This window comes from Gymnogyps californianus, chromosome 1 (assembly GCF_018139145.2).
Source record: "Gymnogyps californianus isolate 813 chromosome 1, ASM1813914v2, whole genome shotgun sequence".
NCBI classification, from domain to species: Eukaryota; Metazoa; Chordata; class Aves; order Accipitriformes; family Cathartidae; genus Gymnogyps; species Gymnogyps californianus.
Window position 1 is genome coordinate 167,860,277 of NC_059471.1, and position 17,358 is coordinate 167,877,634.

At 40.1% G+C, this 17,358-nt stretch overlaps 1 protein-coding gene across 1 annotated transcript in view; it reads left to right on the plus strand.

Annotated features, from left to right (window-relative positions):
- FGD6 (FYVE, RhoGEF and PH domain containing 6) overlaps nucleotides 1–17,358 on the plus strand; it is a 74,908-nt gene that overhangs the window by 14,710 nt on the left and 42,840 nt on the right. Inside the window, exon 3 of the mRNA XM_050902044.1 lies at nucleotides 14,215–14,362. Within this exon, the coding sequence (XP_050758001.1) occupies nucleotides 14,215–14,362 (148 nt within the window). The remainder of the gene's footprint in view (nucleotides 1–14,214; nucleotides 14,363–17,358) is intronic.

The window sequence follows — 17,358 nt, forward strand, 5'->3', positions numbered from 1 at the left end:
TTATGGAGAATGGTAATAGCTTCTGCACTTTTATCCTAACTTCATATGTCTTATTAAATTCAGATAGTTTTTTTTTGCTTGGGCCTACCCACAGGGATTTAAATGCAAGTGGCAGGTCTGGGTCATTAATGGTGGGTATCAGTTGTCCCTTACCACTTGATTTTTGAGTTATCTGATGTCAGCCTCCCTTCTACTGAAGGTGGGCTTGGCTTTGAAAGGAAGGGAACCAGGGTCCTGATACGGTGTGTGAACCACTGAGGTGGGACAGGCGCTGCTGATGGGAGACTGATGGGTTTTGCTTGTGTTAAGTAGTTCAGGGCAATATTCTCAGTAAAGAAAGTAATGAGAATACCTTGGGAGCAGATAATCCATGTTTTGTTTCCACTATAGAAAAAAGAAGTCTCTTAACGTTTTCTAAGGTTTGTTTATTTTGTCCTAGTCTACCTGTTTGACTACCAATTTAAAATGGGTAATTAAGATGAATGAGGACTCATCATAAACAAAGTGAGTGAAGAATAGATGCTGTGGGATAGAAAATGTACTGTTAAATGTAAAAGAAGTTTTAAATATCATTATCCAGTTGCAGATAACAACAGGGAAAGCAGCTCTTTGGGTTTGTTTTTTTGAGAAATGAATGGTTCAGGCCTGAAAAGTGAGGTGAAAAGTCAGTGTTGCTGGTACCGCCACAATTCATTTTAATGTTCTCAGAGACCAGTAGTTGCAATGGTTCTGTTTTGAAGTAGCACCATTTTTTTTAAAAACTCCTAATGAAAGAGAAATATTTATGCATTGGTTATCCTCTTTTTAATGACAAACCTTTATTCTGAGGAGGACAGCAAAATCTTCCTTAAAACTAAAAGTAAAATTGAGTGTACATTTGTCCAGTAATCCAAAGATGCAAAGGAACAATGAACATGCCTTGGAACATCTTGTCATGCTGCAGAAAACAGAAACTTAAACTTTTCTGATCTTGTGGGCTTCCTTTTGGTATTTGTTACATTGTTCTAGGCAAGAGAGTTGTACTTCAGGTTGAGTGAGTCTGCTCCTTCACCCTTCAGGGAATAGCATACTGTATTTACTGGCTACTTTTGACAGCGTAGCTTCAAGATGTTGCAAATGTACATGACTGCTAATTGATTTTGACAAAATTTATAGCTGTGTCATTGTGTTTCCAGCTAGGGTTTTTCTTTGGACAGGGCTGGGGGTGGGGGGGAGTACCATGTGACAACAATCCTTTGAGATCTTATTGTTGGTTTAATTAAATAACGCTTCCTATTTTTCCCACTCCTGCTGATTTAGAATAATCCATTGGTTTTCCAGAAGTTAGCATCTCAATGCAAAATGTAAGTTTAGTTTTCCGGACTAAATTCTACTTTGGTGACTGAGTCCCCAGAGGTCAATTAAGTGTCCATGAAAGCCTTTCTGGAATATTGAATTCAGTATTGAAATCTATGTGGTTAAGCACTTTGCTTTGATACATATTCCCCTTTGATGTACTGAACTTTGTTAGGGTTGAGACTTGCTTTTGATGAGCAGTATTGCACCAGATAAATGTGGTGGTGTTTAGGGATTGGCTGCGTTAGGGAAGGGGGTTTTTTGCAATTGCAAAATTTCCATTCAAAAACATTTCAAGAGAAACACTAAATTAATAAAATACTGCAGGGTCTAAATAGCATTTAAAACCCGTTTCAAACAGTTATGCTGAGGTTTGAATGCACGAATACATTTTAAGTATTGAAGGTGTTATATTTATACATTAAAAACCGCATTTTCTTTTTACGAAATTTTATTGAAGGATATAATTTCCTGATAAGTAGAGGCCAGGTATGTAGATTTTTTTTATTTCATCTGCTTCTTAAAGATGATAATGGATTAGTTTCTGATCTGAAGAAGGCAGGTTCCTTTTCCTCCATCAGCTTTGCAGTCTTGTCCTGTCTTCTGATCTCCCCCTGTGCTTCCAGCTGGCTTCTGCCACCCTTAGTTGTATGTTAAATTCTTTCTCTGCAATTGTACCTCAGGTTTTAGTGGAATAGCTTTGATAATATGCTGTTTAGGTTTCCTATCAGGCTTCATTATCTTTGGTCATGTGTTATCACTGACTTTCTTTTTGTATGCTGCTTCCTTGAGCCTGCCTTTTTCTTTTCCCCTCCCTACCTCACTTTCTCACGTACATGTTATGCAGCTGGTAGGCTTCTGCCAACTTCAAGGGCTTGTCAGTAAAGAGTGAGTCAGATGGCTCAGATCTCTGCTTCCCGTCCCCCGCGAGGCTGAATGCAAAGCCTATCTGGCAGTCCTGGCTCTGGCGCTCGGGAGCAGGGAATGGGCAAAGCAATTCTTGGCTACAGGACATAAGGAATATGCCATCTTGCTGACTTCTCACGTTTTGCTTTTACGGACTATGAAGAAACAAGTTCTGTTATGAAGTTAGGGGTGTCTAATCAGAGTCCAAATCAGTGAGAAATGGAAATATTGGGGAGAAGTGGTAGTACTGTTGCTTGGGAATATTGATGTTCTGACACAAGGACTTTGGGAAGGAATTGGGTGCATGCAGATGGTGGGACCCTCATCCTGGGGCTGTACGCTGCCCTTGGAGCTCCTTCTCTTTCCTGCCAGTTAGTCAAATCACTGACCTTGGGTCTGGAATTATTCTATTTTGTAGTGTCAAGTTAATTATTTTATACTACTAGGGTAGCATGTGAAATGACACGAAAGACTTGCAGTGAATTTTTTTGCTCAGGAAAGCATATGGGGTGTTTTGGGTTTTCTTTTCTTTCCTTGCAAGAAACTTTATGCAAGTCAATGTCTCCATGGTCTGCTTTTCCATTAAGAGAAGGAGTTTTCCTTAGTATTGGGGTGGCTTTCGGTCATACAGCTTTACAGTTTAGTCTGCTATACAACCTTAAATAAAGTGCATATATTATAAGAAGAAGATATGCACTCCGGGAAAATACTTAAATCTTCTAAAGCAATCTGGGAGAAGTATGCCAATCCTCCCCCCCCCCCCCCCCTTTTTTTTTAAGTCAGAATAAATAGGAACTTTCTTGCTTTAAAAGAATCTTGACACATTCTCATCCAAATGTGTTTGAGACGTGCTGATTTCATCTGTTTTGACATTGGGGAAGATTCTGAGATCCGATGCTCTCCCTCTCCAATGAGGGAGAGAAAGGAGTTGGAGAGCTGCATTTTTCCGATAGCAAGTCCATTATTCTAGTATACAATCCAATCCTGAAAAGGTTTGAAAGGTCTTATGAAATGAAAGCAATTATGAAGATCTCCAAGATGGTCATTAAAGAGAATTTTTGTCTTTGGTATTTCTTTCATCCCTCTTTGCAAGGGCTCCCTGTTGATTTTGGTAAAAGAAAGAGGTGGGAGAAGCAGGTTGACGTGGACACAGCACATAGGGAAACTTTTGACAGAGTTGGAGATGCAATAATGAAAGACTTCTAATTTATCAGATAGTATGACAAGTGCTACATAAAAATAGACCTGGTTTAAGTTCTTGATGTTATCTTCTTACTGAGCGTAGTTCGGGCTGAGTGTGTGCGTGAGTATGAGAGGGAGCAAGCTGACAGTGGCGGCGGCAATGAGGCAGGCGCTGCTGGGATGTGATGCCCAGCTGCTGGGCAAATCCCTCTGCCGCTCTCCAAAAGGTTTGGTGGTTACTTTTGTTACAGTCTTGTGCAGTCTAGAAAATTACATCACATTAACCTTGGAGTATGTGCAGTCCATATGCATTAGAAGAGCCATTTTGAGGGTAAACTGCACTATCCTTTGTTTCCCACCAAAGAAGTACTCGCCACAGATGGCAAAAATGTCCTAACTGTGCTGTTCCCATCGATCCCCTTGGTACAATACAAGGATGTCCTCATCCTTCCTCCCGGTGACGTCGCCTCAGCTCAGCATGTCAGCTCTTGCCTTCAGCCGAAGGGTGGCTTGGTGTGATGTGGGGGAGCCTGAAGTAAGCAAAGCAGCACATAAAAACGCTGCGTCCTTTAGCCTGCTTCCTAACCCCCCTGTTTGTGGATAGCAGGAACTCGGGTGTCACGCACTTTCATAAATTAATCTCCAATGCTTTATCTTTTTCTTTCCTCTCTTATTCCATGTTTGTTTTTTTCCTAATTTTGGCATTCTTCGTATGTATTTCCTTTTCCTTAAGATGAGGGAAGCTAAGCTAACGTTGAATATTTGTCACTGGATGTTGGCCTTTCTCCCCTGCCTCCAACACGCGCGCGCTCTGTCTCCGGTTGCCAACCGCGGTATAAATTGCAGGTTAACAAAATGTAGCTCCAGAGAGTATCTCAGATGTAGAATGGAGAGTCAAATGTGAGATGAGAGTTGATGAAAGACCCATTTATAGGCTCAACAACAGCCCTTTCCTGTGGGTTATTTTCAGCGTTGGCTCAGGAAATGTGCTTGTGAAGCTCCATGGTACTCCGGTTTGTGTGGTGATATTTTAACTGCAGCAAGGTCTAATGTAATTGTATATGTAAAACAGTAAGATTTTTGGGGGCATAAAATGAATGTTGGGAAGGAAAGCGATCAAAATATTAACTTCAGTTTTTATTTAAATGCCAACAGTGATATTAATATGGCTCATTTACCCAACGTTTATATTTGATCCAGTTAAAGATGTTTTAACAAGTAGACTTACAAAACTATGCAGCTATGTTGTTTCAATGCACTAGACAAAATTTAGGTTAAGGAATGCAGGTTTTATTTTAGATGCTAGAATCCAAGAAGTTTCTTTTAAAAATATTAAGTTCACACAAGTCTTAATTTTTCCTTAAAATATCTTTGTGCTTACGAAAAACTGCTCCACTCAAGCAGAAGTGGACTAAAAAAAAATCTCTAAGATGCATGTAAATAAATAAAAGGAGCTTTTATCAAAACTGCCATTTTGATAGCTACAACCTGAGCCTTATGGCTCAGTGATTTCAACTGCGCAGAGTTCAGTTGATATTTCTGTTTTGTTTTTTTTCCCCCCAGTGGTGTTCCTGGGGGTCAGATGTTCTGTAGTGATTTAGAGATGAGCTGAAAAGTTTAGAAGAAGTGTCTAAATCCCATTCTTCTTCTAATCTGTGCAAAAGATTAGAGGAAGAGAGAGCACAAGTCCAGTCTTGCAAGCAGCTCAGTCATTCTTTACAGCTAGTTCTGTGTTGGTCTCAACCAAACTATTTCATCCTCTGTTTTCAGCAGACTACCCAGGAAGCTGTGTCAGCTCCCGTGCATGCAGACAGTTGTGTGTTTAAGAGTTAAGTCACTCCGTGTTTATTTTGGATCTAAGTCACTACCTTTTGAGTACTCTACTACTTAGCGCTCTCTTGTCATCTTCTAGGTATCTGACATGTAAAAAATGGAGTGCAATAGGTTGTGCGTTAATTGTAAATTGAATGAGCAACTTTATGAAGAGAGGTATTACAGCCCTGATTTCAGGGGTAAAGTCACCCAAAAATCATAAAAATAATGATGAGTCAATACAGAAGATATTTAGGGCCTTGCATTAACTCTGATTTTAGTGGAGCAGAAGTTATACATTGGAATGTCCTGGTAGCTCTGGCAAGGTAAAATCAATTTTGTTTGAAACGGGTATTAATAGGAGGTTTTGTTCTCACTTGGTCTAAGTTTTCCCTTTCCTATTTGATATGTTCGGTTTGAGATTTTGTCACATTTTTATTATAGTTTTCTAGAAGTCTATTCAGTGTGTGCTGGAGTTGTGTTGTGTTTTTTTCTTTTTTTTATGTGACTGGAAAGTAAAGTGTTATTTTTCTTCTGATCCTGCTGTCCTTTCCCAATAAATGTTTTCCCACTAGGGTCTGTTTTGTGAATTGAGAGAAGTTAGAATAGCAGGTCCTGATTGTAAGTACATGCCATATTTTGGTCGTCCTGTTTTATATTGTTTATCACTTCCATGCCAGGAGTTTTTTCCAAAGGCCTTGGCCATGAGCATTGCAGCTCTCCCTATGAAACGAGAATTAATGATAAGGGAAGGCAAAAAGCTGTAAATTCTGCAAAGACTTCCCTCTTTGCCTGCCCTGGGAGGCAGGTAATCCCTCACAGCTTTGGGTGGTGATGGGAAGAACTGATGCAGCAACTCCTTCCCCTGTACAAGTCTCCAGGCAAGGGTTTAAATCCCTGGGTTTTGCCACAGAGTTTTGCTTTCCAGTACCAATGCTCGAGACTGTCCCCTTGTATCCTCTTGGATTATATTGTGCTACATTGGCATAATCTCCTTTCGGCACTTTTGCTGGGGCCACCCCAGCGGAGGCAGGGCGATGCAACCATCTCTCCTGCTTGTCACGACGGCAGCTGTGCCACGCTGCTCGGGAGCTGAACTGGCCCACTGTGCGCACCAGTCGTCTTGAAGACTTTTAAAACTGAGACCCCTCTTTTTTTTTTTTTTTTTTAAATGTGGCTTTTCTATAGTGAGTGTGGAAACATCTGAAGCATGCGTGAGTGTTTATGTTGAACTTTCCAAGGAACTGAGGAATTGTCAACAAATGGCCTCACTGAAGATCGCTCCTGTGAGCCTGGGAGGCTGCCTGTGGCAAGAGCGGTCCTTGGGTGCCTCTGGCCGCGGGAGCTCGTGTTTTCAAATCACAGCTAAATATGGAGATAATCTGAGAGCTGTTTGCACCTTTTTTAAACTGTGCTTTTTTTAAAATCGTGCAACGAAGTATGCGCATGACTGTATTGATCATAGTGTGCCTGAAGTAGGGTTCCTGACAGAATGGATTGCTTAAAAAAAAAAAGGTACAAAATTTATTAAGTGTGAAACATGAGAAATGCCTTGCGTATTTTTTGCTTAGAATGCGAGTCAGATTTATTTTTTTCTTCTTGTTGAGGAAAGAAATAAGTGCTGTCTTGGCCTGAGGATAACAAATGCTAAACTAAATGCTGCTGGCTGCAAACGCTAGGATAACTTGGTTCCAGCAAGTCAGGTGTTGCAGTTTGCAACATGCTCAGCCAAGTATAGAAGGAGCTGCCAGTGGCATGATCTAACAGGCTAAATGTGGTGGCAGCTCTTGGCAGTGTTTGTGATATCCTCCTTGCCCAGAAAACCCAGGTGTGAGCAGGGAGCGCCAGAGGTAAAGACCGGGACAAAGAGGGTAGTTCTTGGTGTTTCTTTTGGCAGGAGCAAACTCCCGGCATTCCCGCCTGGCCTCTCTCTGCAGCCAGCCCTTTGCCCAGGACGCAGCAGACAGCTTTGGAAGTACAAGTGACTCTGAACCAAAGTCCATTTCAAATAGATTGTCCTGAGCTTCTCTTTTGACAGTGTATTACTGTCATCAAAGGTCCTGACTTCCTATAAAAAAAGTAGATGCTTATGCATGTGTACAGTACATATGATGTTTAAAATAATTCTGTTTCAATTCTTGAAGTCTTTAAACTGCAATTTGAAAAAGTAACCTGACATGCACAAAATATTTTCAAATTGCTCAGCCGGATGCAGGTTGCTTCTGTTTTCTGGCTGTGATTCCTGAGGAGTGTTTATGTTTGTAATTGTGTCCCTAAAGTTCCCTAACCAGCCTGGAGAGACTATAGCACAACATTTATAAGTGATGCAAATAATCATGGATTCATTGGTCTAGTTTGTTTGCCTCTTGTTTTGTGGTGTGTTTTGTTGGTTTTTTTTGAAGATTGTTGTAGAGGTCTGTTTCATTCCTCGGCCATGTCACCTATGGAAGGATAGCTCGCAAAAGGAACTAATGAATCTCACAAGCATGATCTGTTCAGGCAGTCTTAAAAAATATAAATAAAAAGGAGATCAAGATTAACTGCCTGTCACATTCCTTAGCATCAGACCAATAAAAACTCCTGGTCAGTTGCCTTTTTTGTTGTTATTAGTCCTAATGATATGAAGAACTTATTAAAGTCATTGAGTTGTCACTGCAGAAGAACGAATGGCGTAACTTGTAATGCTATCATGTAAAATCCTATTTGAGAGGACACCTTGCTATCTCGCTCTCTCGCTGTGAAAAAGCACCATTTTTGGTAGAGAAGTTGAAGCCCAAGCAGCTTGGCTGCAATAAGGCAACCAGTCCCCAGTACTGGCAGCCAAGCCAGCACTGCAGGAGCTGCAGCGGTATCCACCAGCCTTTCTCACACTGTCCACTACACCTAGAGAGGAGAGATGTGATGTCAGCTTCAGCTCTTTCCATCTGTGCGTCTGTCATTAAACCAGAGAGGTGACTGATGCTGTAGGAATAACTCGGATAAGTAAGCCACCTGGTCCAGGCTGCATTTCATCCTCATTTGCTGCTTAATGGTCCGGTATGCCTGAAGGAGAAATGAAAAGCAGGGGGACATGAAGAGGATGATGGGAGAGGGAATTTTTTAGCTATAATGGTAGACAGTCACCGTTGTTCAGAGAATCTGAAGTTTAAATGATGAGGTGAATATGATGGGTTAGGGTCCAGGTACATCTGGAGTGATATGAAGTTCATCTTTATGCTTTCCAGACTGGTTTGTGAAAGGAAACATGTGCTGATGTTGGCTTCTTCAGGATGGTTGTGGAGCTGAGGTATTGCAGCAAAATGTAACTCATCCAAGAAGTACATTAATTGATGCCTTTATTAATCTTGCTGATCGCCAATCCTGTTATATATTTTCTTAAAACGTCCATAGGAGCTCACTAGTGAACTTGGTTAGTATTCATTATTATCTTTGTGCTTTGCCAAATGCAGTTGCTTTCTAGAACTGATATCCTTTTTTCCAAAAACATGCAGAAAATAAATATTAGATAAAGATGTTGAACTGTCTTAAATAAAAAGTATTAAATTAAAGCAAAAGGAAGTTTGCTAAACAAAATCAAGCAATTATTAACCAAGCAATAATTTAACTTTTGCTTTGGCTTTCCAAGAGCATCTTCTGTTGTCTTGAGCACCCAAATCAGATAATTGCTTCCTAAATTGTTTTGGGATCTGAACTTGATTTCTATATTTACAGCCCTACTTTCTACCTTGAAAGAGAGATTATGAATTTAGATAGGACCTAACAGAAAAGATGCCATAGAACATTTTTTTCTTTTTTTTTTCCTTTAAGTCTTTTATCCTTGGGGTTTCCCAGAAGTGTAAAACTAGGATCCATTGAGGGAATTGGTCAGTGAGGCATGCTGCCTTACCTACAGCTATTACAAGTATGAGGCACTATGAAAAATATAACAGTCTTATCAGCTATTGCCTCCACAGAGAGCCAGTGTGCTTTTAGATCTTAAAAAAACCGAAGAAGCTGAACATGCCTTAATTACTGAAATTGATTGCAGGGACTAGTGATATTAAAAACTGAAAATGGATGAACAGCAATCGTAATTGTTTCCTCTCTGGAGGAAAGTGAGATACAAGCAGCTGCGAAAGGATTGTGAAATGCTGTAACAATACAAAAAGGAATTGAGATGAAATATTATAGTAGGGTATGCTTATTGGCTCTCTGATGTTTTGGTGTGTATTTTTTAGTTGAGTAGGAACCTCAGTTTGTGTAATTTTGCCTGTATGTTGAAGGCTTTCTTTAAGAATAAACAAACAAACAAAAACACCCACGAATGCAATGAAATACTGGAGGAAGAGACAGCAGAAGGATAAAGGTGCTGGGACACTCCTACAAAAAGCAGAGTAGAATGGACACTCCTTTTAAAACAACAAAAGGATGAGAAGAAGAATTTAGCAGTGTTGTGTGCAAGGTTCTGTTCATTCAGCATTCCTACATATTTCCTGATTACTTACTGGAAGTAGAAAAAAACATCTAAAAATAATGACGATCACAAGGAAATGTGTGTAAAGCAGCAGTGTGGATGAATCTATTTTAACAAATACTTTGGAGCTGTGGAAACTTGCTTTTTAGTAGTTATGGTGATGCTAATGCTTGAAGTAATTCCAATATACTATAAAATACTTGATGTTGGGGCATTCCATGGCAGAGAATCTCTCTGAATCATCTCAGTCAAGCTTAAAATACTATTTGCCTTCTAAATGAATTGGGAACTGAGACTGAAATGATAACTGCGACTTCAGGCTATAGTGTCCTATGCAGTGTCTAAATCAACAGTGCCTGAAAGTGAAGCCTCAGGTGTATTTGAAGCTTCTATAATAATACAAATAAGCTAGTCTGAACTAGTCTTGGTCATCTTTTGAAGACAATAAGAGGTTTTTATGCTGATTAGGATTTATTTTTCTGGTTGTAATAGCTTGATGGCAGTTCTTAAGTTTTGACAGTTTATCTTGCTGTATTTCTTACTAGGACTGGTATGTTTTGTTTCATTAATATTTTACTATCGCATTAGGAAAATACAGCACAATGTATATGCTTCATCCCATAAACTGCTCATTCCAAGGCAAACTAATGGTCCCTTCATTTTATGTGTCAAATAAAAAAACCCCACATCTATATTTAGATAACTTGCTCACAAGATACGGCAAGATATTCTTACTCAGTGGGCAGCACGGTGAGTTGGCAGTGATGGTGTTTCACATGACTGATAATGCAGAAGTTTCTCTTGGTAATGCTGTGGGTAGGACAAAGAATCGTGATGAAGAGGGAACAAGATAGAGATAGTTCACAGTATCCCCAAAATACCTATCAGAAGAGCTGCTTAAAAATAACCATTACTGCATGCTTGTGGTATTTCGGAAAAGGGGAGTTGATATGTGGTAGAAAAGACTCTGTCTATTTAAAGATTTACTACTATTTCCAAACTCATTTAACGGCTAGAAGGGATTTCACTTCGTCCAGTGATAACTTTAAGAGAACTATGTATACACTTAAGTTTAGATGACTTCAGAGGCTAAAGTACAGAAAGAGTAATCAGTAAATACAGAACTGCTTTCTGTTTTGACAGAAAAGCCATAGTGTTTATGATGAAAGGTTAAGGCCTAAGGTACAAGGAGAGTCACATGTTCTCCAGCACATGGCTGATAAAGGCAGATCAACACAGTGACTTTGTCACCGTCTTCTCTGAAGAAGAGGACACAACCGCAGATACCACCAGGAGTGCACCTACCCATGGCTACAGTATTGCATCCTATCCCTGAACTGGTGGCTTGTTTGATTCTGGAAAACGGCTGGGTGTGAACTGACTTTTGATCATTAATCATCTAATCATCCACTGTGTTTTTTCTTTAAAAAACAAAGAAAGAAGAAAAAAAAAAACCACCAAAAAAACCTCAGCAAAATATATCAAGTGGAAGAACCCGACGGCTGTGTTAGGCTGTGAGCTGAGCAAATACAGGATAAAGACATATAGGGATTACTCTGAGGTGCTTTGACTGGTGGGGCAAATAACTGTAGGCAAGATCTGGTAGATGGTTCTCTCAGCTCTCATAGTTTCCTTTACACAAATAGCAGGTGCATACGCACCACAAAGGCGAGAAAAGGAGCTTACTGCTTAAACGTTGTTGTGATTCACAGGAAGAAAAAAAAATGTATATGGTGAGTGGCTCTCATTTGTGGACACTTACTAAAAATCCTAAATCATCAGTAGTTAATTATTAAAAAATTTTAGTGTTTTTTTTACTGAAACTTTCTATTAGATAAGCCAATTAATCTTTCACTTAGAAAATTCTTCACCCAACAAAGGCCAGCTAGTTTGATCTTCATCCTTCAGTGGTGACAGTGTTATGTTTGCGCAAGCAGAATGCAGCTTCACCTAGAAATATGCTTGTTTCTGACTTCCAAAAGGGCAGGTTTTCTAAAACTTTAAGTGTTGGCACAGTTGCCCTGGAAAGTTTAAATGGAAAATGATAGCAAAATCTGGGAGTGGGCATCCTGTGGAATATGCTTAGGCAAAAGAATGGTGATTTCACAAGCATGAAAATGTTTTCTTGATGGGAAAGAATCTTAGTTAAAGGAAATTAAAGCCGCAGTTAGAACAAATATTAAGGATAGGAAAAAGGGCAATAAAATGTACATTAACAAAAGTAAAATTTAATGAATAAGGGACTAAAAAGTGAATTCCAGTGTGGTTAGAGATAAAGCACTTAATACATTTTGCAATGGGGAAAAAAAATATCCCAGATCCGATGTAGATTCAGTGACAGATGTGAATGGTAAAACTCTGAGTAATATAGTAAAGGAAGGAATAGCAGTAGTAACTTATGTTGCAGGTTTTGACTAAAGCAGGGGGATATATCTACCTCATGTAATGCTACAGATGTAATAAAGATGTTTTTCATCTATATAATAAAAGGATATGAGATGGCATCTGCTAAAATAAACATTCTCAGGCCAGCAGGTCGTTTGACTGTGAATTACATAGACTAGACAAGGAGTTTTCTGAATTGCTGAAGTTAACAAGTAACTGGAGAAGCCTTAGTGTCCTGCTAGTGCAGTTCCAGTGAAAAGCCGCTTTTTTGCCTTCCTGAAGCTCGTGGAGGCTCTGTGGGAACTGTCCCTGGTGTACTCCATGCGCTGTTGTCATCAGCACTCATCTCTGGTGGCTGCTCTCTTCCCATGTGAAGTTGATAATTTCCAAACTGAAATAAATGGGTGTCTCTCTGCACCCTGGGTGCTGCAGTCTTGGCTCAGGGTCTTGTTTGAACTCAGTGATGAGCTTGCAATCTCCTTCCTCCCCCCACCCCATTCGGTTCTGGGCGACAGTAACTGCTTGGGTGTTTCCTGAGTCCTTCCTGTGTTGTCTTAATAGAACCAAGCTATTTTAATCTTTTCTACGTCTTTGTGGCTGACCAAGATGCAGGCCAATGTACCTCGTCTTCATATCTAAATATAATTCTATGTGTGATCAGCATTTGCGTGTTGTCTTGCTTGTTTGGGTTTTTTAACTCTACCTGGAGCATTGAATAATCAACACCTTGCTGCGTCTGTTGGAGCATCCTCACACAGCTGGTATTCCTTACTTCTGCTATTAAGGTTACTGGCAGCCACCTCCCATGGGATCCATGCTGACAGGTTTTCTTTCTGGTAACTATTATAGTTGGAGGTGGTGAGTCTGAAGAGTTGCCCTTCATCCCTGCTTTCTTGTGATTCAAAGTTAGGAAAAGAAAAGATCAGTGATAACCATCCCTTGCGTAGGGAGGCAGAGGGCAGCTATATGGAGAAGTGCGTAGCCCCGACAGATGTTGGCTGCACAAAATGAGGTGTTGATCAGCACAGTGAGATCTCTGCTGGCTGCAACAGCTTGGGGACAAGGGTTTCTGGATTTGCTTTTTGTTTTGTAGGGTAGCTAATCAATTTGGCTCATATCACTATAAGCCTGTGGCATTGCAGCATCTTTTTGCAGACCTTGAACACAGATTATGTGAATTTAGACACAGCTTTAGTTTGATTGGCAATTATCAGATATTTTTAAGGTTAAAAGTAGGAGCCCAGGGATTTGCTGTGTTTCTGTGTAACTTTACCACAACTTCAGGCTCTGTTTCCTCTAGCCTCTGTTTTCTTCTTTATCTTTCTGTACCCCCTTCTTCTAGAATTGCATTTCTTAAATCTCTACTGAAATTGTCAAGGCTAGTTAGAGGAAGAAGGTTGTTTGCCTGTCTCGTGCTATTTCTGTATTGCAAATACGGCTGAAGCTAATGAAAAGAGACCTCTATAATCATTGTACAGTAGCAGAACAAGGTTATATTTTATAGTTTTGACAGCTACCTGGAAGGTGTCTCTCTCTGGGGGATGGGAGTTTTTAATCACAAAAGATTCTGCTTTCTTGTTTTTAAGAAGAATTATTGGACAGAACGGTTATAATATTGCCATGCCTGATGCAGTTGTTTAGTGTATGCATTGAGAAAAAACCCTGTATATATACATGCATCTAAAATTTCAGACAGAAGGCTCCAGTCTGAGTACTGTATCTGGAACAAGTCCTGATGCTATGAGACAGAGGAGAGCAAAATGGCTATGATCTTTCTTTATCCTTCTGGCACACAGTACAAATGTTGCACTATACATGCACATAGCAATAAGGGAATAGATTTATCAAACTTTGCTGTCAGGCAAACTCTGATGGACAAGAATAACGTAAATACTCCAAAGATACTGTGGCTTTTGCTTGCTGTCAGCAAGCACTGTATCAATACCAGCATAGATAAAACATTGAAGAGTTACAAGTCCACTGTGGAAAAGCCTACCACTGTCATCGTCATCTTCAGACTACCCACTACTGTTTTCAATGTTTCTCATGCCAAGTAGACCATTTATTGTGTGATAAAACAGAAAGCTCTTTACATAAATAAAGTATGGTATGTTTATTGACTATACATATTTTAATTTTAGGTCCTTAGAAGAACACCATGATCATCCTAACGTGGTAATGGGAGATCTTCAGTCAGATGAAGAAGATATCATGAACAGTTCTGATGAAGATGATGACACAAATTCTGATTCCAGCAAAGGGGAGCCTGATCCTCAAGAAGATAAACAGGTATCGTTTTATCTTTATCTTCTGAAGCTATTCCTCACTCTTGCACTATTTTGTAAGTTGTAACCTGTTGGGATATTTTCAAATAAAAGGCATTGAGTCAACATAACTTCACATTTTTCTTTTCATCATTCTTATTGTTTAGTGTTTGGGGGTTTTTTTCTAAAATTTTAATTTATTATGTGTACGTTAGCCTGATATTAAGAGGTCAAGTTTAGAAATATCCCACTACAAAGTGTGTGTTGCCTGGTATATTTGTCCTTAATCTTTCACTGAATTGTGGAGCTGTAGACCTGCCTACCATGCCCCTCTAATAGACCTACATGCACAGATGTATGTTTAGAGATCTTCAGTTTTGACACTTGTAAATACCTTTTAATGAGGCTGTCTACGCCTCACAGATCCTAGAGTGCACGGTGTCTCTTGTGCACTGGACATTTAAAATCAACCTTTGATTTGTCAGCCTTGGTAAAGCCCAAGGAAAGGGGCTAGGTGAAGGTTGCAAGGTCTGAGAAGGTCCTACTGAAAAATCTCTCGGAAGCTGTAGTTTTGCCTGGATGGTCCTATTTTGGGGGTCTTTGTCATGCAGCAAAGGCTGTGTCCCAGTAACCATTTCTGTGCAGACAGCTTTCTTGTACTGGCAGGTTCTGCATACTAATCTGCCGAATCACTGCTTGGCGCACAGAGGACAGATGACTGAACCAATTTTTAATTCTTCCTTTTCAATGGCGTGAAACACAAAGGGCTCAACCTGCCTTTCAGCATTTAAGTTCCTTAATTCACTCTTTGGGTGCTGAGGAGAGACTATTGGTGTGTGCATGCAAGACCTGTTGTCGTAGGGTTGCAGAGCCACCTCTATGGCCCTTGGAGGAGTGTAAGCCACACTTGACTGTTGGGGTTGAGGTCTGACCTTCTGCTAGTTTCTGCAAGTGCCAGCTTGGAATGATTTCCACTGTTTTAATCGTATTTCTCCTTCAAATGAGGAGCAGGAAGACAGCGCTAACTGCTCAGAGTGAAATGAAGTTCTGGGGGTCCTATCCGTCTGCTTGGGGATACTCTCTTCTCAGTCCTGGACACCCTGACACCAGCCTGCCCATAGACCAATGTCTCACCTCAGCATCAGTCCTGGCAGCTCTGTTTCCTTTGATAGCAGTTATATTTGCTTCCCTTCCTTAAAAATGAATAATAATTAAAAACAAAAAAAGGCAATGCGACTTTTTAGTGCTGGAAGAGAAGACTTGATAATGATGTGTCAGACCTGAATGTCATTTAACCAAGTCTTCTGAGAAGAATAAATTGGGGGAGGGAAAGAGAGTCGAGGGCAAAGCTTGTTCCTGTGAAACTAGGCAGGACTGTACCTGTATAGAAGCTTCCGTGCCCCTAGAAATGCCCTCAACGTTTCATGATGGAGTTTTACAGGAAAGCGTCCCCGTTACGAGGCTTCTCGGACAGGTTTCACGCAGTAATTCAGCGCTTGCTGCGAAGCATCTGCTCGTCGGCTTGCTTCAGACGCCTGCGGCACGTGCGGCCGGCAGCTGGGGATTAACAACCAACTTCCTAACAGGGAGAGCAGCTGCAGAGGAGAATGAAGCAGTCTCTGCATTGGTCATCAGCTGGGCTTGGTTTTATTTTCCCTTACCACAAGCATCTGGCTGTTTTGATGCTTTTTATCTGCTAGAGGAGTTACAAGGTTCCTTCCCAATGCTGTGCCTCAGAGCCTGTTTTGTATCCCTCCGGTTCTCCCATTAGAGACTCTCTTAGGCCCAGTGTATCTTTGACTGAGCAAATGCAAAGTGGCCTTTTCAGTGCCAGCTGGTATGTGAAAAGTCTTTCAAATGGGGTTGAAAACAGACTGTGATATTTTGTTTTGTAATTGTTTAGCGGTAGCATCTTGTTCTCAAAATACTAATTTTCATCTCATTTGCAACTGTCACATCTACAGTGATGGCAGATACCTTGCTCTGCATAATTTACTTGTGAATTCAGTCTTGTAGGGAGCATGTCAGCTGTGCTTTCTAAAAAGGCATGGAGGCCTGAGGATGGGTGTTACAATCTTGCCTGAATCCGATTGACCCTCACTGGGTAGATCTAAGTGGTTTTTGGAAATAAGTTTAATTTTAGAAATAAAATCCCAGCTCTGTGTGAAGATGTCTGTGTAGTATATAAAATAAATAATGTATTTTGCATATATGTGATGCAACACCGAATTATTAAATATAGAACTTAATTTTAATTTAGTAATTTGGCACCGTGTCAATTAAATTCAAATGAAAAAATTAATTTAGATTTATTTTTTATTTTGAATATAACAATATCATTAAAACCAACCTACGAATATCATCAGTTCCATGGTTTGATTTCCAGCACTTGAGACTTTCTTACAGGTTCAGAGAAGAACTAAAACTCCAGACAAATCTTGCAACATTAGTGCTTATGAACCAAAGGTTCATATATGCAATGCCACCGATATCAGCTTTTCTAGATAAACTGTTCAATGCCTATATTATACTACCATACTCAATACAGCCTCCCCAGGACTTGCATCGCACTTGTGTTGTATATCCTGTGATGTTTTAGTGCTCCTCAACCACGCTCTTTCTTTGCAGCCCATTGAAATGAAAGCCTGAATATCTAATAGATGGAGTGACAGCTGGCAGCAGAGAAGCATATGGCAAACCATGAGAGCTGTTATGGAGAAAGGTGTTTTTTATCTGAGGGACATTGTACATGGGAGTTACACTGTGTAGAAAACACATTTGCATCCTGACACGTACCTCCTTTTGCTTTGTTATACCTGTTCCTTCTATCTGACGTTGAACAGTAGCATTGATTTTTTGGAAGCCAAATGTGTGCTCATAAAACCCAACATTATCTCCACAGTGTTTCAGGTCGATGACAAGGCTCACATTTCTACATCTTTGCAGTATGGTTGCTGTGTATTCCAGCAGCTCCTTTAGTAGATTGTCAGAAGCTGACTTCTCTTCAGTGTGATTTTTTTT